Here is a 25,774-nt window from a genome sequence, read left to right as displayed (position 1 = left end):
GCATTCATGGCAATTATACTTAAGGTATAATACTTAAGGTATTAAGTATAAGGTATTATACTTAAAAGTAAGACAGGGCAGTGGGGAAAGGGGAGGGGAGAGGCTTGCTATGATACAATGTGACAATCCCCATAATTCTGTAATTACACTCAATACAAGCACATATAGGAAAATCATCATATTCTAGTTTCATTACTAATTTTATTAACTTTATGAATACTTAATATGATAGTCTTGCAAATAATTAATCACATGCCTTATTATCTATAGGAAGTGGTCAGGAAGCTGAGAGCTGGTATGTTTTGTTCTTACAGGATACATGTAATCAAGTTGGTGTGTAAGGCAGATGAGCTTGCAAATTTTGTAGATGTTTACATCGTATGGTATTACTAAGAGAGAAATCCGTGACTACGTACAGATATACGTAGATGAGAGCTGTTTTTGTTCTTTGAAATCTTTTGGTGGTCCATTGCAAAGTTTACCAGATCAGGCACCATTTGTTATCCCCACTCCCGGCCTGCGTTAAAATGAATGCAGTAATTTAATGCAGCAGGGTTAATACCCAGAATTAGAAACCATTAAGTTCTGTTCATTAGATTTCACCCTTGCAGTACAGTGTATCAAATGCATTATTAAAATCCATCTAGTACACATGCCTGTTCAGATTAACTATTTATTTTATTTTAATTTAAAGCTGCATTCAATTTATAAAGACAACAGACATCCATATATAAATATAACAAGATGCAAAGAATGTATGTTTTGTGCCTTTCTACATGTTGCCCTCCATTTCCTAAAGCTTTAAATATACAGTATTGCTCTCTTCATCTTGTCAAATGAGTATGCTGGTTTTTATTTTAAAACTGGGTCCTAAAAAATCTGAACTGGACATACCTGCTTTTACTGCCAGAACAAGTCTGACTAGAATACCGGTGCAACATAATGGTCTCTTTATTCCTTTTTTAGATGAGCAGGAGTCAGTGCAAAAGAGGACTTTCACAAAATGGATCAACACTCATCTGGCCAAGGTAATACATTTTTCTGATTTTTCCTACCACCTACAGTAAAAGCAGCAGATTATTATTATTATTATTATTATTTATTATTTATACCCCGCCCATCTGGCTGGGTTTCCCCAGCCACTCTGGGCGGCTTCCAACAAAATATTAAGAATACATTAAAACATCAGTCATTAAAAACTTCCCTAAACAGGGAGCAATCCCTAAATAGCAGAGCAATCCCACCACACTAAAGGAGATTTAGATGTGGCGAAATTTTCCCACCCTCACCACCAGGCTCAGCTTGGTTTAGCTGCTCTTCACTGGCAGGGGAGGTCCCTACTACACCCATTGAAAGGATGGACAGGTGGAAGCTACCACTGGCGGAAGCTAGTGGAAGCTCCCCAAATGGGGTGTTTCTAGGGTGAGAAGGGGGCAGGGCAGGGCCAAACAAGGTCCTGCTTGTCCAATGATTGGCAATGGACTCAGTGGGTGTAACTACTTCCACAAGTTCGGCCCCAGCCCACGAGTAGCGGGGCTTTAGATGCAACCCCTGCTTTGCCTCTCTGTTCAGACCTGCTCCTCCCAGAGGGTTAGGAATGCTTCTGCAGTTGTATTCAATTTGTTTGAGGCTTTGAGGGAAGGAAAGCGGATACAGTTTTCCATAACTGCAATGATTTAAAGTCCAAAAACTCTTCTATGTGGAAAATCTGTAAGGCAATAGAGGCTGCTAGGTATTATCAGTAAAAACTTGTGTTTCCTGTATAATGCTGGGGAGGAAATAAAAGGGAAATTGAAGAATTGGATGTACTTGTACTTCTAAGGGCTTCTATTTCAATTTTCTAAAAATAAAGTATTTCCCTGTGTTTCATACTGACAACCTTGGAAAGTTAGCCTTGTAAATGTTTTGACTACATTTCTATATATGTGTGAGATGTACTTTTAAATACATTATTTATCTATGCTTGATTTGGATTAACTTCGCATCAAAGATTTGTGATCAAAATGACAGTACTGTGTATTGAAATGAAAATGTTACTGCACTACTTCGCTACAGTTGCTTTTGTAAGGAATGACTCAATATTTTTCCAGTTCAGTTTTCCAGCCTGAATTTCCAAATATGAGTGGATACTGTAGGGAGGGGGAGGGAATTATGGTGTGCATTATTAGAAGTAAGTCAAACTTACACCCCATCCCCCCCCATCATGTTGTTATTGGCATTATGACAGGAAAATCCCAATTTCATACGTTCTTCAAAAGAAATATGTTAGGTTCTGGCTTCACTTCTTGAAAAATGTCTGTGGGCATTTTCAGAGGCTATCCTCCCACCTCTGCAACCTCAAGGAAATATTAGGGATAGCTGGCTTTGAGCTTGTGTGTTCCCTATTGCTTGGTTTCCTCACAGATGAAGTTCAAGATCCTATGTTCATTTAAACTTTTTATTTGTTTGATCCTATGGGATAAAACTCGCATTCTAAAAGTTTTCCAGATGGATCCCATGTTTCAAAACCTGGGGTATCCTGATTAATTTGTCAGAGGAGGAGAACTGGAAAGTTAAGAGCAGGAGTACACGAACCTGAAGCTTCCTCCTGACCTCTCTCCAGGAAAAAAGATTCCCTAGCTCAAGTGCCCTGTTAAAAGGCCCAGTTATTTCCCCTCTATAGCAAATAGAAATCACTAAGACTGCAATCTTATATCAACCAAGCACATAGTTGAAGTTCACTTCCACAAGAAATAGTAATGGCCACCAATGTGAATGGCTAAAAAAGGATTATTCAAATTTGTGGCAGATATGGCCATCAATGACTCCTTGTCATGATGGTTATGTTTTACCTCCACTGTCAGAGGCACTAAACCTCTGAATACCAGTGTTGATGTGCTCAGATCCTGCTTGCTGGCTTCCTCTAGGCATCTGATTAGTCACTTTGTAATCCTATGCAAAGGGATGCGGGTGGCGCTGTGGTCTAAACCACTGAGCCTAGGGCTTGCCAATCAGAAGGTCGGCAGTTCGAATCCCTGCAATGGGGTGAGCTCCCGTTGTTCTGTCCTTGCTCCTGCCAACCTAGCAGTTCGAAAACACCTCAAAGTGCAAGTAGATAAATAGGTACCACTCCAGCGGGAAGGTAAACAGCATTTCTGTGCACTGCTCTGGCTCACCATAAGCAGCTTAGTCATGCTGGTCACGTGACCCAGGAGCTGTCTGCAGACAAACACCGGCTCCCTCGGCCTATAGAGTGAGATGAGCGCTGCAACTCCAGAGTTGTCCGCGACTCGACCTAATGGTCAGGGGTACCTTTACCTTTAATCCTATGCAAATTTAATAATTACCACTGAGATTATTGGAACTTCACACATAAACATGCACAGAATCGGCTGTAAGGCTATGTTTACCCTGGAAAAATCCTGACTACTTTCAGTGATACTTAATTTTCAGTAAAATGTATACCTTGAGCCTAGAGGTCTCAGAAATAGTTCCTGATACAGAGGGATGAAACAAGAACTTAAAAAAGCTATCTGATGGCTAGGTGAAAATGTCTCTAATGAAACTGAGGACAACAGGGCATATATTTTCTGTGGATAGCACATAGTAGTAAAAAAGGTGGACTACAAATGTATTACGAATGTGCTTAAATCTCTCCAACTAAAATAAATCGTAGAGCTGGAGTTTTGCTAGATCATGCCCATTGCTTGAGTGTCTGTATATGAGTGTGTAATTGAGCACTTTCATTAGGCAGAATCACCATTGCCAAAGCCATCACAACCCATATGCTTAATTAGTAATCACTTCTGAGTTTATGCACTTCAGCGAATAAGCAGTGTAGGGAAAGCCAACATGCTGACCTTTTAAAAATGCTTCCACTTAATTCATATGCCTCCTACTGTGTTCACAAAATTACTTGTGATAATGGCTCCTTAACAGCAGAGTTGCATGCTCTCACATCCTCATAAATATCAGACCTGCTGAGATCAAAACCCCAAACCATATGTGCTGCGATTGTACAAAGATTAGTTATGATCTAAAATACTATGACACTTGTGCACTTTTATTTTTGGAGCAGGGGCTGCTTCCCCTGCTAGCATTTCTTGCCAACTTTGCCTACCCCCCACCCTCTGTCAACCCCCGTCCCTTTACACCTGATCAACCCTCTCCCCTTACAGCTTGCCCCTGATCCTCTCCTCCCACTCCTTAGAGTTCCACTCAACTCCCCTTCCTTTTCACCTCATAACTGACCTCAAACCCCCTCGCCCCCCAAGATGAGACAATCAGCTGATTGTCAGGTCTTGCATAGCCACTTGTAATGTGCTGCCTTGTGGAGAACTCTGAATGGGGTTTGCAGACACCCCTGCCCAGCTAGGTTTTTACCTATCCTGCATCTGACATCATATATAACAGGTATATGGAAGGTAGGTGTGGCTTGGCCAAATGGCCTAGTACAGGGGTTCCCAACAAAATTTTCTCGAGGACCCCTCATCGAGCCACTATTGTGACAAGGACCCCCATTAATTCCTAATCCTAAAATTAAAAAGTGAGAGCCAAATTAAGAGTCTTTTTATATTTTATATTTATACGTTTTTTACAGTTCTTCCTCTTCATCTGTAGGCCTTTGTCGTTTTAACGAACCACTTTTTAACTACGCGAACTGTAGCTTCCGCGAAAAACGCTTTGTTTACAAACACTACTGTTTTGCAAAGAGGCAGCGTGCGCCAGGGAGGAGGGAGGGGAATGGAGAAGACAGGGTACCTGCGCAGTAGCGCACAAATGAAGCCGACGCGCGCAAAGCATCTTGGGGAGGTGAGCGTTAGTAGAATGCGTGCACTGCCTCTTTGCAATACAGTAGTGTTTGTAAAGCGCCACCTAACGGCATACAGCAGAACTACTGCCTCTATCTAATTCTAGTTTTGCGCCAGACTCTGCTCATGCAGGAAGCGGCCAAAACAAAAAATCTGTTATCATACGAAATATATTTAATATATTTTTTTATTCTAATAGCATCTTGCGGACCCCTCTGGCATAGCTCGCGGACCCCTGGGGGTCCCCGGGCCACCTGTTGGGAACCACTGGCCTAGTAGATCAAATGGGGAGGCTTGGGACACTGGAGGTGCCCACATTTGGTCTACTGTATCAGAGATCTAGCATAAAACTTATATTACTCTTCCACAGTTGTTGTAAACCTTGTGTGACACAACCTATTTTGCATTTGTGCTTGCAAATTTCATAAAGCGAGACTGTCTTGATTTAATGGCACATTCGCCAACTTAAATCAGTATTATTTGTACTGTATAAATAACTTTGTGATTGAACTACTGTACAGTCGTACCTTGGAAGTTGAACGGAATCCGTTCCGGAAGTCCGTTCAACTTCTAAAACGTTCGGAAACCAAAGCACAGCTTCTGATTTGCTGCAGGAAGCTCATGCAGCCAATTGGAAGGGGGGGAAGCCACGGCGGACATTCAAGTTCTAAAATAGTTTGCAAACTGGAACAATCACTTCCAGGTTTGCGGCGTTTGGGAGCCAAAATGTCTGAGTTCCAGCGTGTTCAGGATCCAAGGTACAACTGTATTAGTAGGTAGCATGTGTGTGTGTGTGTGCTAAGTTCATTTTTGTTTTCACGCAGTGAACCAACGTTGCTAACTTCTGCCTTCTGTTGTGTTCTAGCATTTTTCTATTAAAATCAAAACAGTTTACATGATAGTCTAGTAGTCTTATTATAGAATATATTGACAGTTTGTCCACTAAGAAAATGACCATATCAATTTTCTTCTTTCTAGCTATCACATTCATTATTAATTATTCACATACAAGATGGAAAAAATATTTTGCTCAAATAAGGTTGTTTAATGTTTATTAATGGCTTTATGTGAGAAAATTGGTTTTTCATATTTTATGGAGAGTATTTCCTACAAACAATACTGAATGAAACCATTTTAGAGTCAGTTCTTGCATTACAGGATCAGGGTGGTTTCATGCTTTCTCTGTTTGCTTTCTACACTGCCAGAGTAGCATCAGAACATGTGGATGGGCCAAGTAGATAGTTATTTATAGGGCTGGGTTAAAGTTCCAGGTCATCTGTTTTCTGCCATTTGTGGGAGGAGTGTTGCAAAATACAAGGGGGTGAAAGTTTCCCTCAATTTCCAGGGTAGGACATTTGGATATTATTAGCTTACCTAACTTTATGAGCTGGTCAACGTTTCTCCACCCTGCTTCTTCAACCTTAACAAAAAGCATTGCAACCATAGGGCAAGGCCGCATTTTCTTGGGGCTGGGCCAGAAACACACTACCTGCATCATGACGTAGCATAGATCCCACGGGCATAGTCATACTGGTCTCCCCACCCAAGCAGGGAGAATGTTTTAACATGCTCTGCTTTCCCTGGGAACCATGTACTCAGAGATATTCCTGCCTGGCCCATAGAAAATGCAGACTTTCTGTATGACCAGGAGCCCATTTTTTAAAAAAATGAAAAAGAATAGGTTGAAGGAAGACCCTTGGGCACTTCACAAACATCAGATAGGTAAATGTGCCCAAACCACCCACCCCTTTTCAAAATTTTGGGGAACATTTATTCTGCCTCCTGAAAGCTACAAATAACAATCCCATCATTTTCATGGGGGACAAATGGACTGGTACAAGCGAGAAGCTATTTTTGACCCACCCTGAATTATTTCACATACTAGTGTTAGCCTTCCTTTGCATAGGAGAGATGTTGATATGGTGAATAACTGTATGGTTAGGTAAAGGGACCCCTGACCATTAGGTCCAGTCACGGACGACTCTGGGGTTGCGGCGCTCATCTCGCTTTACTGGCCGAGGGAGCCGGTGTACAGCTTCCGGGTCATGTGGCCAGCATGACTAAGCCGCTTCTGGCAAACCAGAACAGCGCACGGAAACTGTATGGTTAGCCACTACTAAATATGATTGAACTATAACAGAGCAGTAAGAGACACAACCAGAGGTATCAGCAAACAATGTGACTCCTGTAACAAAAGATCCAGCCGTAAGATACAATATTTTCTGCTTTGTGAACCTATTGCAGAATAGGAGTGCTATGCCCAGTTATGTTGTCTTAGCATCCTGTGGGGAAATACTCTTTATGAGGCCTCCAGTCATCTACTTTTAATCTGTAGGAGCAGCACAGGAGACTTGTGTGTGCTGTACAGGCACGTATTTTCATAAGCACAGACTGCATGCAATAAAGTAGGCATCTTAAGATTTATGACAATGCTGTTCTATTATCCACCAAGCAGCTAGAGAACACACAAAGATTTATATATTCGGATGTCATTACATGAACACAGTCAAATGCTTGTGTAAGTTAAAAGCATTTGGCTTCTTTGAAAATTGGAGAGAAAAAGATACAGTAGGTGTATATACGGTAATAATTTGACATTTGTCAACATCACCACTGAGACTTGAGAATAAAGCAAACAGCAAATATGGTAAATATCTGCAACAGTTATGAGCTAGAAAAATGATTTTGTCAGTCTTACTGCTTCTGCTGTCATGCCTTCTCTTACCTTCATGAAACTTAACCAATTTACCCTGCCTAGAAATCAGAAAAATATGCCACAACAAAAATCAAATCAAATGCTGTATCAAAAACATGTTGCTTTGTGTTCTGTTTGCAGAACTCCTCGAGGGGTATCTCCTGTATCTCCTTACAAGGCTTTAAAAAATATAAGAGTGAGGCAATCCCTTCTTTCAGTGAAAGGCTCTGCAAGTCTTTGGGTTATTCTGCTTCATCAAGCAGAATAACCATTCCCAGCTATAAACAGAGCAAGCTCACTTGCATGTGCATATTCCTATAAATAGTTTGGATGGATGGTTTCTTGATAACAAGTCCATAGTCATCATTTTCGAGACAATAGAATGGGGGGAAAGTCACCATTCTACAACGGTTCAGCTTCTGTTTGATTATTCTCCTCATCCTTTGACTTCCTCTGTGTTAATCTGTCACAAACTATTGTGAGATTTTAAAGCTTTGTTTCCAGATCATGGAGGGGCCACCGGTTACCTTGTTATGCTGATAAATGACTTTTATCACTGCTGGTCACTACATTCTGTAGCTGTGCTCCTCTTCATTTCTTCTCCACTACACCACTGAATATATTATACCACCCTTACAAGAAATCTTCAAAGTGTAAATAGAATGGCCAGCAGCAGGGAGTAGGATAGAGATGCTTAACCTGTGGCAGGGAAACAATGCATAACTCAATTTCTGTATCTGAGTTCTTTCCACTTCTTTTCCTCCCAGCGCAATCCTCCCATGGTGGTCAATGATCTGTTTGAAGACATCAAAGATGGAATAGTACTGATAGCCCTTTTGGAGGTTCTCTCAGGACAAAAACTGGCAAGTATTTTCCTATGACGCATGCAGTATTTTTCGCTCCATAAGATGCACCTGACCATAAGACACACTAAGTTTTCAGAGGAGGGAAGAGGGAAACCCCATTTTTTAAAGAATCAGCTCAAAGTTGTTGAGTTTACTTTACAAAGGGAAAAAATCCTGTTCAACTCACAGTTCTGCAGCTTCTGATAATCTAATCAGCCAGATAATCCAATCAGCCAGTCACATGTTGCTGGGGAAACAAACAGCCTCCCTCTGCAGAACATTCAACAATGAAGGCCTGGGCAAGGGGGTGTGGCTGGGAAGGGAGCTAGCATCCCTTATCTCCCTCCCCAATCTCTTGCAGTCAGCTGCTGAGCGGCTTCTTTTCAACACCCCTCTTTCCCTCTTGTTAGCCTTTAGCTCTTTCTATATAAAAAAAAGCACAATCTGCTTTTTGCCCCTGGGCCATTCAGCTCCAGGGACCATACATTCTCTCCATAAGAGGCACAGACATTTCCCCTTACTTTTTAGGAGGAAAAAAGTGTGTCTTATGGGGCAAAAAACATGGTATATTATTTATAATGTATTTTTCATTTGCATTATCATTATTAATACACCATGTTAGTGTAGCTCCAGATATGTGACCATTTTCTAGGCATAGAAATGCCAAGATTCCCCACACACACACACACACCGTGCCACTCGATGAGTAGTGTGTACAAACTTTATGGAGTCTCCAATTTCTGATTAATATATGAACCAGCAGTCCTGGGAGGATCAGGTTCAATCAGTGGATGGTTTCAGAAAGAGCTAGTTCAGTGGACAGCAAGTGAAATTTAGGTTGCTTATTATATCTATATTTAGATATTTAGGTTCAGGGTCAGATTCCAGGCAAGGATTTCCTAGGGAAAACAAGCACAACTAGAGAAGCTTGATCAAAAGAAGGTTTCTTCAACAGACAGTTTAGAAAATAGAAAATATAAATCTATTCCAGCATCTCAGGGAAGCTGAGCCGCTATAATGCAGAGCAAATTAGGGCAGAGCCAGGCTAGGGCAGGTATTCAGAGTACACAAATAGAAGTGCCAGGGCTGGTCTGCAGTAGCAATTCACAAGGAGCTGTTTGCAACAAAATGAAGAACCTTTCAGTTACGTGCATCTCACTGACAACTTTGTCATACAGATCGTCAGCTGGGATGCAGGGAAGCAACTGAGAGGCAGTAGTATGTGACAATGTCCTGAGCTAATTCCTCAAGCACTTGTATGAAACATGTGAACACTCATTCTATATAAAATATGAAACATGATTTCAGCAAATTAAATTATTTTATCATACACTGCAGGCAATTTAGTGGAGTGACATACAATGTTCTAAGTGAAATTTGCTTCTAAGCATCTTTTTTGAGGCACATCACTCTCACAGCCCTTCTTACTTTTCCTTGTTTAAATTGGGCTTTTGATCGTGGTCTCTCCTGTTTTGATAAGGAAATTCTCCCTCTTGTGGTAGAATTTTAACAAAATGCTCTGGAGTACGTTTCACCACTATCATATTGAAAGGCAAAGACCGATTTTTTTGATTAAAGTGTGATTACTGTGTGGACTTAAAGACTGTGAGACATTAAAGAGGTATAGATAAGGCTAGTTCCAGAACCATTTCTTCTCTTCCAAGTTTCATCTATCAGAAACAGGTATTAAGTACAAAATAAAATAAAATGGGTTAGAGTTTTACCACATTTGGGATCTGTGGCTGGCCACTTGCTTGTTCTGGGAATAAAGATTCTTTATTACCTTACAGTGTTTGAGTTATATGTAGTTGGTTTGCATGCATAACTGGAAGTAGGGAGCCAATGCTGAGTCAGAAAAAAAATAAGAAGGACTTTAAAAGGTCAATATTGTTGTTGTTTTAAAAAATCAGAATATTGACTTTAGGAGGGAAAATCAGCACATTTTTTTGGAAGCAAATCTTGATAGAAGTCACCGAGTTTCCTTTCAAGACGGATGTGTTTAGGATCTTATTGTCAGGCCATGCTGGTACTTAATTGTCCTTGTTTTTAAAAGCCCTGTGAACACGGCCGAAAGCTGAAGAGAATTCATGGAGTCGCCAACATTGGCACAGCCCTTAAGTTCCTGGAAGGACGGCGGGTAAGTCCCACAGATAGCTAGATGTTTGCATCAGCTGTTGCAATTTGTGTATGAACTACAGTCATTCAGAGTGCATAAGCTTGGTCCTAATTCTACCATCTTGCTGAAGTTAAGCAAGTCTGCGTCTGATGGGTGGCCTGGATGGGTGGCCTCCTAGGAACCATGTGTGATATAGATATAACAAAAGAACAAGAAATAAGCATGTTAGGTTCTTTATGGTATTCACTGATTTCTGTATATGGCAACATGGTATATTTTTGTCTTCACTCATCTCTGTGTCCTATTCATTATTCAGATAATTTATTTTAAATATATGTTGTTTTGTTTTTCATGCTAGTCTGTGTACAGAGGATCACCGGTTGGTACAATAATTTTATGAAACATTAAACCATATAAATGAGTCAATTGAATAAAATGAGTGTCAATAAAATGAGTTGCACAATTCTAAGCATGTTAGCTTATAAATGCAGCTGTGATCAATGGAATTTACTCCTGGGTAAATGAGTTTAGGATTGCAGCCTAAATAGTACAACTTTTCCATGTGCTGTTAGCCACATTACTAAATATTTTACGTACGGAGCAAATATATATAACAAATGCCCTGCTTGTGCAGATGGAACCCTCCTCTCCTGCACACTGTTCTGAGGGTTCTCCTGAATTGCCCCAGAATCAGTTTCAGGAGTGCAGTGGGTGGGTGGGTGCGTGGGGGGAGGGGGCTTTACATACGCATTGGATTGGCCACTCTAATAAAAAGGGTCCTGGACTAGATGGGCCATTGGCCTGATCAGTCATGCTTTTGACCGTCCATGCTCACTTGTTCTCTTTGTCACAATGCCTTGTCCGTCTGTTTGATCTGGGGAAAATAAACAAAGCACCCTGCCACTAATGCCAGTTCAGCTATAAAGGCATATTTGCAGTGCATTCACAACAGGGCTAGCTTTCCTGTTACATCTGTGTATATTGAGAACAACTGAATCTTAAATTCAAAAGTACATGCATAATTTTATACTTCATTTTTGTGATTATTTTATATGTTCTCTATCTCAAAAATACTATATACTATGCTTATTAAGTTTCCCTTTTCCCAAAAAAATAGACACATTGCTACAAAGATTACTCCATTACTGTGGCTTTCTGTTGTGGGTGTTAATAGTGTGCCTTTCTTTCCCTAAAACAGATTAAGCTTGTCAACATTAATTCAACTGACATTGCTGATGGTAGACCTTCTATTGTGCTTGGCCTGGTGTGGACTATAATTTTGTATTTTCAGGTACAGTTCTTTTTTATATAAAAAAAATATGTGTGAGATAAGCCTACGATAGTTATAGCAATAATTCCAAAGTGGTTTGTCAGGGGGCACTAATGTGCTGTGACAGAACTGCTCGTGTATCATGAGAAGTAAATTAGCTCCTAAGAAATTGCGGTGTGTGGAATGGGGACATTTAGAGCAGTTGGAACAAAGGGTTAAAATTTCCCCATGCTGCTTTCTGCTCCAACCAAAAATGGATTGCCCCACAGCTGTTTTATATACAAATGACTTTAGTAAATGTAATGTGTATTTTGGCCCTAAGGATGCTATTGGAAAAATGAAGAGATCTGACAGGGTTTGTTTGTTTGTTTTTTACTATTTTGAAGAGCTAGATCAGAAGAAAGACCTATAGTAATTGCTATAATGTGGCTTTCACTTTTCACTGGTCATTGTTGGTCAAATTGTGCATATTTTAAAAATACTTGATTCTGTTATCCAATATCAGTTCTAAACTTAAACTAGCACCCCTAATTTGAATGTGGCTATATATTGCAAATGTAGCCCTGGGTTCCTTTGGAAGGAAGGAGAGGATATAAATTTAATAAATACCGGTACTAATAATAAATAGATACTACAATATGGAATGGATACAATTCCCATCGAAGGTTGTATGTGAAAGCCAAGAAACTTTGGCTACAGCCCTCATGACAATTAATTGAAATAAAGTCCTCTACAAATAAGTTTGAATCATTTCCAAGTTAATGGCCACAACTTAGCAAATCAGATCTGCATGATTTATATAGTTGGAAAAGGAGCAATGCATTATGCAGTCTTCCCTTCCTTTAGGCCTTACAGGAAGTACAAAGCAGAAGAGTATGTTTCATTGAAATGCAAGCCCTGACTGGGCAGCAGCAGACATTAACAAAGCTATGAGACTATTTCCACAGCCCAACCACTCATGCCAGCCAGGCTGAAAGGCAAATCACTGTGCCAGCCCGGAGCTGGCACAGCAATTGAGCCCAAAACAAATCTAATGTCGTGGGGCTGCCAGGGTTTCAGTGGGACCAGGCTGGCTCAGACAGTTCCCACCTTCTTTTGGAGTTTTCTGCAGGATGCTGCTGGCAGGAATTTTTCACTGGCTGCTTCTGCCCGCCCATTGATTCAGTGGGCAGAATGGAGTTGCAGTAACATTAACCTTGCCTCTATTTAGAGATGTTATCATAGTACAGGCACCTTCAACCTATGTTTACTTGAGTAACTCAGGCTTGGGGAGGAGGAAAGTGGCCCAGATGTGAGACATCTGTGAAAATGCTCCAGACATAGACCTAGTTCACAGTGCTGCCTACTCCCATGAACACCTCAGACATGTTTACGGCTACTAAAAATACCATACCACTATCACGTGGAAGTGCATTTGTGAGTGCATTAGTACTGTGTATAGATAGAGGATGTATATGTGGCCTCTCTATTTTGTATATTACACATAAATAGCATATGTATTGAGCCATAACTTGGCCAAAGTATGACCAATGCTCCAAAGTGTGAATCTGTCCTACATTCTTTGAGGCATGTCCTAAAATTTAGAGTTTGGGTAAGAGTTCATTTATCTTGCCCCGCTATTTTTTGGTGTGTGCTCTTTTTTTATGAGATCCACTGACCAGTTCTAGACATCTGATCTGCAGAAGGAAATAGGCTTTTTGTAAATTGACTGTTTCCATTACACTTAACCAACTTTATTCCATAAACAGATTGAGGAGCTCACAAGCAACCTCCCTCAACTCCAGTCATTCTCCAATAGTACCTCATCTGTGGACAGTGTTGTCAGTTCTGAGACAGCCAGTCCACCATCGAAGCGTAAAGTGGTCACCAAAGTCCAATCAAATGCAAAGAAGGCTTTGCTAAAATGGGTGCAGTACACAGCAGCAAAGTGAGTAATCTGTAGATTGATATTAGCTAAATGATGTAGTAATAATTTATGGCACCAGCATAAATTAAGAAAGTTTGTGCCAGAGAGATCAATAAAAATTGGAAAGGAAATTGGCTTCTGTCAGAATGGCTGTAAGAGGCAATACATTGTCAAAACACTTAAAATTCTTTTCCCAGTTTGAAATCATGAGCAGAGCAATTCAGTGCTATCAGATTTTGTACCTTACTTCGCTAATTGAATTTTCCTTCACTTTGCCAATGTATCCTCACAACTTGGCCTGTGATTGAATATAACATTCTCTTTGTAAACATCTATGTAATTTTACAATACAGTACCAGCTTTGATTTCATATTTGCACATAAAGAAAAAATATGTGTATTTCTGTATCTTCAATTTTAAGCTTTTAGAACATAATGGAAAGAAACCTTTGGCCTACAGTTTGTGGCACTGCCTTTGTTTAATCTTAACTGAAGCCAGAAGAGTGTGGGATATATAAGGCATCAGAGGAAGATGACAAGACAGCGAAACTTAGATGAAAGCAAGCAACTGGAGCAGTGTATAGCAACAGCTTTCAGCTGTTTGAATCTCTTAACAACTTTCATCAATAACATATGTAATCAGACTATTAACCAATTCGTGTCTGCTTTGAATAGCTGGTGGACGTGAACAACCTACAATTCAACTGTCTGTGATTTTGGCAGTGCTGGTGTACTATCCATCTAGTCAGTTTGGACAGTTGCTATCTAATAGCCAGAATGGATTGGACAAGAGAGAATGTATGTTTTTTTAGATAGTTTCACTAGTGCAGATTGTGCCTTTATGTTGCTTGCCACCTTCTGAGCATATGACCAGGATAGGATATGACCTTGATAAATTAGATAACTCTGCAATAAATAATGAAACGAAACTGAGCAGGAGACAGCAATATCATGTCATTGCAACAGAGGGCAAATACTGTTCTGGGATGTACTGATGGAAACATAGTATATATGACACAGACACCAATCCTTCAGTTTTTCAAGGACAACTGCAGTGTTCCCTTTCTTGTTTATTCCTCTGCCTTGTAAAGAACTTTCCCAACATTACTGTTGTGGACTTCAAGGCTATTATCTAGAAGTTAACTATTTCATAGGCAGAATTAACAAAGCCTGCTGGGGTCCATCATTCAGTGTGTCTCCACACGCTTATTTAGTCATACATAAATGAGAGCTTGCATGAATACGAGTTGAAAAGAATGACTGGGGGGTTTATGTCAAACCAGGAACAGCAACTAATTCAACTGAAAAGTAAGTTCTGCTCCAGCCATTGCAAAAATTGTAACCAAAAACCCAGGTTAATGATATAAGTGAAGATAAAGGTTGGGGGTCAGAACAGGTTGTTACAAAGTAATTTCTTCTTGTTGTGAAGGCAAGCTGGAATTGAAGTCAAGGATTTTGGACGAAGCTGGAGGAGTGGTGTTGCCTTTCATTCAGTTATTCATGCCATCCGTCCAGAACTAGTGGACTTGGAGAGGTTGAAAACGAGATCGAACAAGGAAAATTTGGAAGAGGCATTTACAATTGCAGAGTCAGAATTAGGAATTCCAAGACTTCTTGATCCTGAAGGTAGCATATCATTGAATTTGACCACTGTTGAACTGTAACCCTGTTACCTGTAATAGTAACACTGTAACTCACCTTAGTTTTGGGTTTGGGAGGGAGTTCTTTTTAAAATACGTGTGTGTGTGTGTGTGTGTGTGTGTGTGTGTGAGAGAGAGAGAGAGAGAGAGAGAGAGAGAGAGAGAGAGAAATGTCTTAACATTTTATACAGTTCAGCTTTGTGTTAATTTACTGTCTTCCTCATTCTTTTCAGATGTGGATGTGGATAAGCCAGATGAGAAATCAGTGATGACCTATGTAGCACAATTCCTGAAACACCTCCCAGATCCTCATGATGCAGCCAGTGATGCACAGGAGACAGATGTATGTTCTTAATTCTATTTTACATAGACTGCACAACTTTTACACAATATGTGCAATGTGGACAATATTTTACATAGACACTCATTCTGTATTCTCTGTTTGTCAAAGCACAATAGGGTTCTAAAGAAGCTAGGAATAGTTTGAGTTGAGAGCTGTTGAGAGAAGTACAATTTAAGGGGGGAAATGTGAATAAATGTTTGCAATAGAAAGAGAAGGGGCAGTGGACTTGAATTGCTTTCTAATCTCAAGGAGCATCAGAAGTACCTTTCCATAAGTTTTGTTTAATCAGTTTGATTTCCTATCAACTTTCCTATTAAGCTATATGCAGCCCAATCCTGTGCAGATTTACTCAGAAGTAAGTCTAATATAGCTCAATGGTGCAGTGTGTGTAGGATGGCAACGTAAGGGAAAATAAATAAGTAAAGAATGCATAATTTATTACAGTGCAAATAATTGACATGGGGATACACGTTCATCTGTCCTTTCTAATTCCCTTGGATTGTTGACTTTAGAAAATCTGTTTCTGCTGTGTATTTCTTTCCTGTTGGACTGGCCTAACTGTGGCATATTCTGTCAGCAAACAATCTTTCATTTGGCTTTTCATCCTGATCATACCATCTTTTGTTTGGCAAGGGCTAGTAGTGGCACTACTGAGACAATCTGTTCAGCTTCTCACCAGCAGCAGGACAAAGAAAATGCATCTGGTGCTTCTCAGCAATAACCCACGAGTTCTATGGCCGAAGTGTGCAGACTTTCTGTCCTTTCCACCCCAGCTCTCAGCAGTGACTGTGAATCATTCAATGTAAAGGGATAATGCAAAGCATTTTCTTTGCAGCTCACCCTTATATTTAAATATTTATGCCCCATTGGGATATAAATAACAAGAGCAAAATAACATTGTTATTTACATCTTGGAAGATCAGTGCCATATCTAGAGAAGCAGTTCATAGTATAGCTTTCACGTGCTTCTTATAAGAACTATTTGCTATAGGACCTCAGCAGGGGCTGCTGGGGCATTGATTTCACTAGAGGCAAAAAGTAGGAGCTGGGGCTAGTCTGGTGCAATTATTGGCTGAATCAGTATTGCTAAATTCATTGGAGGCAGGGTCCACTGCAGTCCTACAGTACAGCTCTCCATCTTAGTATTTGAGCCCTGGCAACTGCCTTCTAAAATACACTCCCATGTACTCTCTATGTAGAAGATGGAAGTGGTGTAAGAGGCCTTTTATCAAAAGAACAAGACCATAAAATCCAGGGTGTATTGTGCCTCCAGCTTTTTGAATAGGAAATGGAAATTACTTACTAGACAAATATGTATTGATACAAATAATTGATACAAATAAGTCACTCAGTTTTTACTGAAAATCACCACAGTTGCAGTGCAGTGCATTCAGGCATAACACAGAATATAGCACTGTTGTCTCATTTAGTGTGGAGCAGTGGATTGTGATATGGTTGGTAGTCACATATTTTTCTATTTCTGCAGCACTAGCAAAGCTCACCCTGCCCCTTTTGCCACATATATGTGCATGTATACCCACTCACGCATGCATGCATGCACGCTAACAAGGAGTTTCCCTATCAGTGCTGCCTATGGAGAAACCTGGTACAGGGCTTGTGAATTTCACCAGGCTTCTTCCAGGAAAGTCCTTGTCTACCAGGGTGTGTGTGTGTGTGTGTGTGTGTGTGTGCTATGGCTCTGTGTATACTCCCCTCTCCTCAGAGGTTATTGCATTTTCTATTTGGCACAGAGGCAGCTGGAAGGGTCTTGTGCCACTCACTTTGTCTCCCATCACTGGGAGTGAGAGGGCTACGGTGGCGGGGAGGTTGGCGTGGGCACAGTGGCTGGATCAGCAGATTGGTTCTGCTGCTGGACCTATGCAAACTCCCCTTCCTGATAAGTTCAGAAATGCTGATGATGAGAGACCAGGTGCATAGCGCCAATATCTCCACCAGATACCTCCAAGTTGGCACCCTACCTGGGAACACCATTCCGTTGTGTTCTTTCCCTTCGCTCCTTCCAGTGAAAGAAACTATAACTGGTGGCTTGGATGATGAGATAACCCTGGAGATACTGGTGTAGCAGCTGACTTCTCCCCATTGGTGTTAGGCAGAGAAAGCAGTAAGCAGGCAAAGTGGAAAAGAAGGAAAGTTACTATGATCACGGCCCCCTTCTTGCCCTTCTCTTATGTGTTGCACCTTACATGGGAACTAGAGAACACACAATAGAAGTGCAGATCTCTCCCCCACCAGCTTTTTTGGTTTTTCATCTAGAACAGGCTTCCTCAACCTTGGCCCTCCAGATGTTTTTGGCCTACAACTCCCATAATCCCTAGCTAGCAGGACCAGTGGTCAGGGATGATGGGAACTGTAGTCTCAAAACATCTGGAAGGCCGAGGTTGAGGAAGCAACTCTGCTCCACTGACCCCAAAAGCATGTAGGCTGCACCATGCTAGAGCATCAGATAGTAGTGTAGCCCTCCCTATGGAACAGCCAGACAGAAGACCTTTGCTGTTTCTGCCCAGTTGTGTCAAATGATCTTGCTCTTAGTGCTACTTGTGGTTTATCAGGTTTGCAGGTTGGCCACCTATACACAATAAGGCTGTGTTCCCTTTCTCCATCCCATAATATGAAAAAAACCAGGAATTGAAAAATTCTCAGAACAGACATAGTGTTTCTTCTTAAAAGACATTAAACATTTTTTAATTTAATTTTTTTAATTAAAGACACATTCATTGAGTGCCATTAAACATAAGTGTTGAGAAGAAAGGGGAATACACAATACAAGGGGAAGAAATAAGGCAACGAGATTGAACAAAAAGCAGAACACAATCAACTCAGGTGGATAACCCAGGCATTGACAATGCAATAACCAGAGGTAGATGAAAGGCGAGAAATGTCATCAGTAAAGTAGAAAGGAGCCAAATAATTATTCATTACTAACCCAGAAATAAGTGTTTGTAGCAGTCAAGTAATTTGCTGGATCTCCTGCTACAAGGCCAGTTATTAAGATGGATACTCACATGAAGTGATGGTAGCATGATAGATCACTCGTCACATGAATCTTATCACGAAGTGATTACAAAAATCACTTGTGGCTGTGACTGTATGACTTAATGTGCCTCTGTTGTACTGTTTTGTCCCACAGATGCTACTTAATTCTTTTAATCTATTGTTTTTATACTACTTTGTGTGATATTTTAGTTCTGTTTTCATTGGCTAGCAGTTCATCAGTTTTCACAGAGAACCAAGCTTTCTTTCATGCAATTAGAACTAGGAGATACAGTAAAATATGTTCAGAGATTTTCTGTTAGTTGGTATGACTAGTCATGTGAAGTCTCAAAGAGTCGTGCTGATTGGTACTTAACCATTTATGCCTGTAAAATTGTTTATAATTGGTATTCACATGTGCCACGAAGCATAAGAAATAAACAGTGCTCTCTCTACTTCCAAAATTGTGTTAGGATGAGGAGGTTAGCAAAGGTGCAACCACACACACCAATTTAGTGTCAATCCAAATACAGTGGTGCCTCGCTAGACGAAATTAATTCGTTCCACGGGTCTTTTCTTATAGCGAAAAATTCATCTAGCGAATACCATAGGAATGCATTGAATTTTTTTTGAAATTTTTTTTGCCCATAGGAACGCATTAATTTCAATGCATTCCTATGGGAAACCGCGATTCGCTAGACGAATTTTTTGTAAAACGCATTGGTCTAGCGAGGCAACCTCCGCTCGAAAAATCCTTTCGTTAAGCGGAAATTTCGTTAAGCAGGGCATTCGTTAAGCGAGGCACCACTGTATAGTGAGGGTTCACTACTAGGGACATTCAGTCTACCCTTATCTTGCCTAGAAGGGAAGGCATCTCATGTCTCAGGAGCCTATTTATCCCTAGAACTTTGTGCCCACCTCACATCTGCTTCATGGCTACCAAGAAATATACCCAGTATCTACAGTTGAGAACTGCAGAGAAAAGTTATAATATTTGATCAACAAGGAGCCAAGACTCAAAGTCTTCTCTCTTCCATGAGGTCTGGACCTGAAGATTTAGCAACTTCCTGTGCATTGAAGAATAATGTGCATACATTTTTCAATGTACTTCTCTCTTCTTTCTTTCTTTTTTCTATATTTATTTATTTGCCTTTCTCTGCTCCCGCTATCCATTTTTCTTCATATCGCTAGAAGCCACTTCAAGCAATTTCATCTTTTGTTATTTCTAAACCTAAATACAAGGTAAGGTTTAAACATGGTAAATTAAACTGACTCACTAGTTTATTATTTATCATTATGTATGTAAACCACTTGATCATCAAAAACCTATACTTGGCATTGCTAGATATTAACTATTTTATCCCATGTTTGTGTGTGGGGGCGTGTCTTCACCTTTTATCTTTACTCTAGACACTATATTTAACTGATCATCCTTATATAACAGATGGTTAATTAAACATTTTATAACACACTTTCTATGTCTTCTAAAGTTGCATATACTAGCTAGTTTAATATAGCAAATAACAAAATACTCTTCAAGGCAAAACTGTGTAAAGAACATTTCAATAGTCCCCAGGTGCTGACAAAGCTGACAACCAGCTCTTGTCAACAAAAGTCAAACATTCAACACTTTGCAGCTACTCTTGGTCTAGGAAAGTATTACATTCAGAGGCAGCTGCTAGATGTGAAATTCCTAACCAAATAAGGGATGCAGAATCTGCATGAAAAACCTGCTTCTGTACACTAGTCTCCTTTGCCAGGTTAACTTTTGAAATGGCTCACAACACGAAAAGAAAAATCAACAATAAAATAAAGTAACTAAACTGAAAGAGCATTAAAAAATTGTGAAATAAAAAAATCCTCAGATTTAAAACAGCCAGGTCACTAACAATATTTTTAAAAATGCAAAGTAGAACAATATCCATACAATTGGATACACATCTGGCTTGTTCCATATATTAGTGGATAGATTAATATACATATTTTGTCACGCCACCCAATTTCTGAGCTGTGTGTTCCAGGTGCTTACCCTGGGTCTGTGTTTCCTTTGGAATGAGATATAGTGGAGACTGTGGAGTCTTTATGATATAAGGTTTATTTACACGTATATACAAACTGAGTCTACAATGGAGGGGTTAATAGCATTAACACCCCACAGCCTTGGATTCCAGCAGAAATCATGCATGGCTCTGTCTTTCTGGCTTCCCAGCTTGCTTCCAGCTTCTGGCATAACACAAACTCTCAACTCTGGCCTTTGTCTTTCTAACTACCAGACAGTTGAGAGAAGAGGGCCCACCCATTTTCTGTCTGGCACAGAACCACTTCCTTTGTTACCTTAATGAACCATACATAGGCCATTACCTCACCAGGAACCTCAGACCTTTTGCAAGCATAGCATACACTCTGCTAGCTCAGCTTGAAACAATATTTCTATTTGGACTCTGGAGATGTGTAAACGTATCAGACTAATTGCCTGCTTCATATGAGAGGAGTTCCCATGGGCATCTGGTTGTTGACTGTGACAACAGAGTGTTGTAGTAGGTGGGCCTTTGGCCTGATCCAGCAGAGTTCTTCTTAGGTTCTTACCTCTTGCACCTTTAACACTACCATTCCAAAAACCGCAGCCATGGGACAGAGGTTGGAGCCTTTTCCCCTGTGCTGTTGCCCTTGACAGAGTTGCTGTTAGGCAGGAGTGGAAAACTTGCTTTGAAAGGACGATTCACATCAAGGGATCAGCACAGTGGGAAAGGGGTAAACCTCCCTTCTCCCGTGGCTCTGAACCAAATGTTACCCACACGTCCGCAGCTGCTTTTATCAGAAAAATGAAGAGGGGAAAGGATGTATGGTCTGGAGATGTGTTTTCACTTTTCCAACATTGTGTCTAGTTTGGTCTTTGCATTTTATTAGTGATGCTATATAGAATATTCAGAAAATCTTCAGAAAGCTATTCACTTTTCTTTATACAAAGCTAAAACACAACATTTTGAGACCCAAATCCTGTTAAGTTTCTATTTTTATATGGTGATGGCCAACGTTAGTCATGCTCAGAACTGACTTCCGTAGTAACTTAAATTCATTAAGTTTAGTAGGTCTCCTAGTTGGATATCACCCATCGTTCATGAGAAATGACTTTATTTTCCAAAACAACAACAACAACATTGCTCTACACCCTGATGTTCAAGCATATGGAAAATTTGTATATACATATTTGTAAAGAAATAACTTTTAAAAAGTTACAACATTTTAACCCTGCTCTTCTTCCATGAGAACTATTTTTTACTTTCTTTGAAAATAAAAAGGTTAGGTTAGGATGAAATGGTGATTGCCCCAGTGATACCCAGTAGTTTCGTGGTGGACTAGAGATAGGAATCCAGCTTTCCATGATCAAAGCTCAATATGCTAACTGCTACACTGCTGGCTCTCCTTTAACGTTATGGTGAGAGTGTGGGTGGTTGCAAGTAAGTAACTCATAGTGCTCAAAGTGGAAAGGAAAAAGGGAATGGATGGTTTCAGATCACATTAGCTTCAATTACATCAGTTACAAAGACATAGGGTGGATTAAGATCTGCCTTGACACAAGTAAAATGACAACAAATGAAATCTGATGAAGCTTGCCACGACCTGACCATTTTCAACTTGCAGTAATATCGAGGATGGTAGTGCTAGTAGCACTATAAGAGGCCCCATCTGTATTGGCATTCTGTTGGCTTTTGAATACACACTTCTTTACAGAGGTATCCCCCTGATTTCCTGTCCTTGGTGTCCTATCTTTTAATTGCTGTATGTATAGGAATCAACTCCGGTCTTAACCCCTTCATGCACTAACTAGTACTGTGCTTGCTAACTATGTTTGACTGCAATCTCTCACAGGAATATCAGTTTCATCTATCAATTGGTCATGTTTCTGGGGCTGATGGGAGTTGGAGTTCAAAATCATCTGAAGGGCAATGGGTTCCCAATCTCCAGTCTCAAGTTTGCTTTCATTGCCATGCAGTCACCTAGAGTCCCATTGCATTATCCCTATTTGAGTGTTCATACTGCACATGGTAGTAATCAAATGAGGGGAAGAGCAGAACACTGTTCACCAGGCATCCCCAAACTGTGGCCCTCCAGATGTTTTGGCCTACAACTCCCATAATCCATAGCTAACAGGACCAGTGGTCGGGGAAGATGGGAATTGTAGTCCAAAACATCTGGAGGGCCGGAGTTTTGGGATGCCTGCTGTTCACTATCCCCACCCATGCTGTCACATCCTTAAGTGTCCCTGCCACTGTGTGTGTAAGTCTGACATAAGAGGAATGACTGTAGTTCAGTGGTAGAGCATCTGCTTTGCATGCAAAAGGTTCCAGGTTCAAACCAGTCACATCTAAGTAGGAGTGGGAATGGCCACTGCCTGAAACCCTGGCAGTGCAGTGAGTGTCTCATGAGGTCTGAATACCAGAATAGGGCTCATGCAATCTGACTCAATGGTGCTGCATCAAGGTGAAAGCAAATGCTTGCTGCAACATGCAAGAGTACTAGTGGCATAGGGCCAGTGAAGAATCTAAGATAAGAGTGGGGCCAGCAAGCTCTTCCACTCACACAATGACTATCACATGATTTTTGAGAATGAAGATATGCTGCTATTATTATTATTATTATTATTATTATTATTATTATTATTATTATTTTATACCCCACCCATCTGGCCAGGCCGCCCCAGCCACTCTGGGCAGCTTCCAACAAGATTTTAAAAAACACAATAAAAGATCAAACATTAAAACTTCCCTAGACAGGGTTGCCTTCAGATGTCTTCTACAAGTCAGATAGTTGTTTATTTCCTTGACATCTTGTGGGAGGGCCTTCCACAGGGCAGGTGCCACTGCCGAGAAGGGCCTCTGCTTGGTTCCCTGCAACCTCACTTCTCGTAGTGAGGGAACCACCAGAAGGCCCTCGGCACTGGACCTCAGTGTCCGGGCAGAACAATGGAGGTGGAGACGCTCCTTCAGGTATACTGGGCCAAGGCTGTTTAGGGCTTTAAAGGTCAGCACCAACACTTTGAATTGTGCCCGGAAACATACTGGGAGCCAATGTAGGTCTTTCATGACAAGTGTTATATGGTCTCGGTAGCCACTCCCAGTCACCAGTCTAGCTGCTGCATTCTGGATTAATTGTAGTTTCTGGGTTACCTTCTAAGGTAGCCCCACGTAGAGTGCATTGCAGTAGTCCAAGCGGGAGATGACTAGAGCATGCACCACACTGGTGACACAATTTGCGGGTAGGTAGGGTTTCAGCGTGCGTACCAGATGGAGCTGGTAGACAGCTGCCCTGGACACATATGATATGAGGAAACTAAGAAATTATTTGTATACCACCCCATATCTATATATCTCAGGGCAGTTCACAACATAAAATTAGAGTGAAAGCTGTATACATACTTGGAAAATGTGAAACTGGTTTTGCATGATAACACAATTTATAGCACACACAGTCTTACATCTTAAACAAGTTGTGGTTTTCATTTGGCCTATTTATTTTTACCTGTCACAGAGAGAGGACAGACTAATGCTAAGAGACCTGAAAATATGGGTAGAACAATTTGAAAGAGACTTGACAAGAGCACAAACGGTGGAAGCAAGCTTGCAGGAGAAGTACCAGGTAAGAGTGGGGAGGTTTTTTGTTAAAAAAATCAAACATTTGATTTTAAAAAAATAATGATTCATTGAAGCAAGCATTATGCATGTGGTTAGCTTACACTAGCCAAACTTTCACAATCCTCCCTTGATGTGAGTTTGTTGGGGGAGGGGAAAAAAGGGGACATTTCAGACTTAGTCAGTTAAAAATGATGAAAGCCATTCATGTGGCAGGTGGACAGACACACATACTCAGGTTTACATGTGATCTGACCCTGCCACATATGTTACCAAATCTCCAAGATTAATTTCAGATTTAGCCAGCATAGTGCAAAAGCACATTTCAATTATATAATCAATGAACTGTGAAGAACTAGAGGCCTACAAATGTACCACAACACCTTCAGTGTAGAACAAGCCCTCACCACTGTCTCTGCAGGACTGGTTTCAGGTTTGAGGTACTCCTTGGCAGAGAGCCCTGTGGTGGATCTCTTCCTCTGTTTATAGACCCTGCTGCGCTTGGTGGTAGAAGGCAGTAACTGTGTTTCAAGCAGGCAGGCAGCTGAACCAAAGTTGTTGTTGTCGTCGTCGTCGTCGTCTTACTACTACTACTACTACTACTACTACTATCTGGTTACAAAGCTGATTTAAAACTAAAGCAGAACAAAAGCTTAAAATGTTCATATACAGTGGTACCTCAGTTTACGGATGCAATTGGTTCCGGGGGCCAGTTGCTCCCCAAGCAGTCCGTAAACGGAGTGCCTCTTCTGTGCGTGCATGAAGCGCCAATAGAGCGCTTTTGCGCATCCGCGCACCGCGGAACCCAGATGTAAGCACTTCTGGGTCCGCGGCGTTCACAAACCGATCGATCGCAAACCACAGCGATTGTAAATCGAGGTACCGCTGTACATAAAAGGCAGCATAGTACACCCCACCCACTAAAGGAGGGAACAGTACCTAAAACTATCCAAGTTAAAGCCTGGCTGAAAGTAAATGCTTTTGTCTGGCACAATAGGTCCAAACCAGCACTTTGAATTCAGCCCAGAAGCTTACTGCTGCTTAGAGCTTTCAGATTTGGAAAAGGTGATCCATGGGGCCCCAGAATGCTGGTATCATAACAGATGCACAAGGGTGCTGGGTGGTGGTGTTGTCTACATACCCCTGCTTCCTCCAGATAACTCAAATAGCTTTCCAGAGGCAGTAGGAATGACAGAGAGGATTTGATTAGCAGTGGGCACTGTTACAAATGCATGGTTTGTCCAGCATTACAGATCACAGATTTGTAGATTTGGAAGGGACCATGAGGGTCATCTAGTCCAACCCCCTACTTGCAGGGATCTTTCACCCAACGTGGGGCTCAAGCCCATGACCCTGAGATTAAGAGGCTCATGCTCTACTGACTGAGCTACCCCACATCTCATTAATTTCTTGAGTGTTCTGCTTCCCATCCTATATGGGTCAGAAAAGTATTGGGTCCTTGCCATGTCTTATGTCTGCTTTTCTATTTTGGCTTGGGAGGAACTTTATTTGTTCTTTTACCAATATTTCTTTTATCCTTGCTCTCTTG

The 25,774-nt window shown here is 40.9% G+C and overlaps 1 protein-coding gene across 1 annotated transcript in view; it reads left to right on the top strand.

Moving 5' to 3' along the window:
* The window catches only part of SYNE1 (spectrin repeat containing nuclear envelope protein 1), a 293,499-nt gene that overhangs the window by 44,466 nt on the left and 223,259 nt on the right, over positions 1-25,774 (top strand). The window contains exons 3-10 of the mRNA XM_060272764.1: positions 967-1,028; positions 8,253-8,348; positions 10,384-10,467; positions 11,645-11,737; positions 13,465-13,643; positions 15,051-15,247; positions 15,495-15,604; positions 24,125-24,232. Coding sequence (XP_060128747.1) covers positions 967-1,028; positions 8,253-8,348; positions 10,384-10,467; positions 11,645-11,737; positions 13,465-13,643; positions 15,051-15,247; positions 15,495-15,604; positions 24,125-24,232 — 929 coding nt within the window. The remainder of the gene's footprint in view (positions 1-966; positions 1,029-8,252; positions 8,349-10,383; positions 10,468-11,644; positions 11,738-13,464; positions 13,644-15,050; positions 15,248-15,494; positions 15,605-24,124; positions 24,233-25,774) is intronic.

Source organism: Zootoca vivipara, chromosome 3 (assembly GCF_963506605.1).
Source record: "Zootoca vivipara chromosome 3, rZooViv1.1, whole genome shotgun sequence".
Classification (NCBI taxonomy): domain Eukaryota; kingdom Metazoa; phylum Chordata; class Lepidosauria; order Squamata; family Lacertidae; genus Zootoca; species Zootoca vivipara.
Note: the sequence above shows the minus strand (reverse complement) of the source record. Positions and strands in the feature narration are given on the sequence as shown.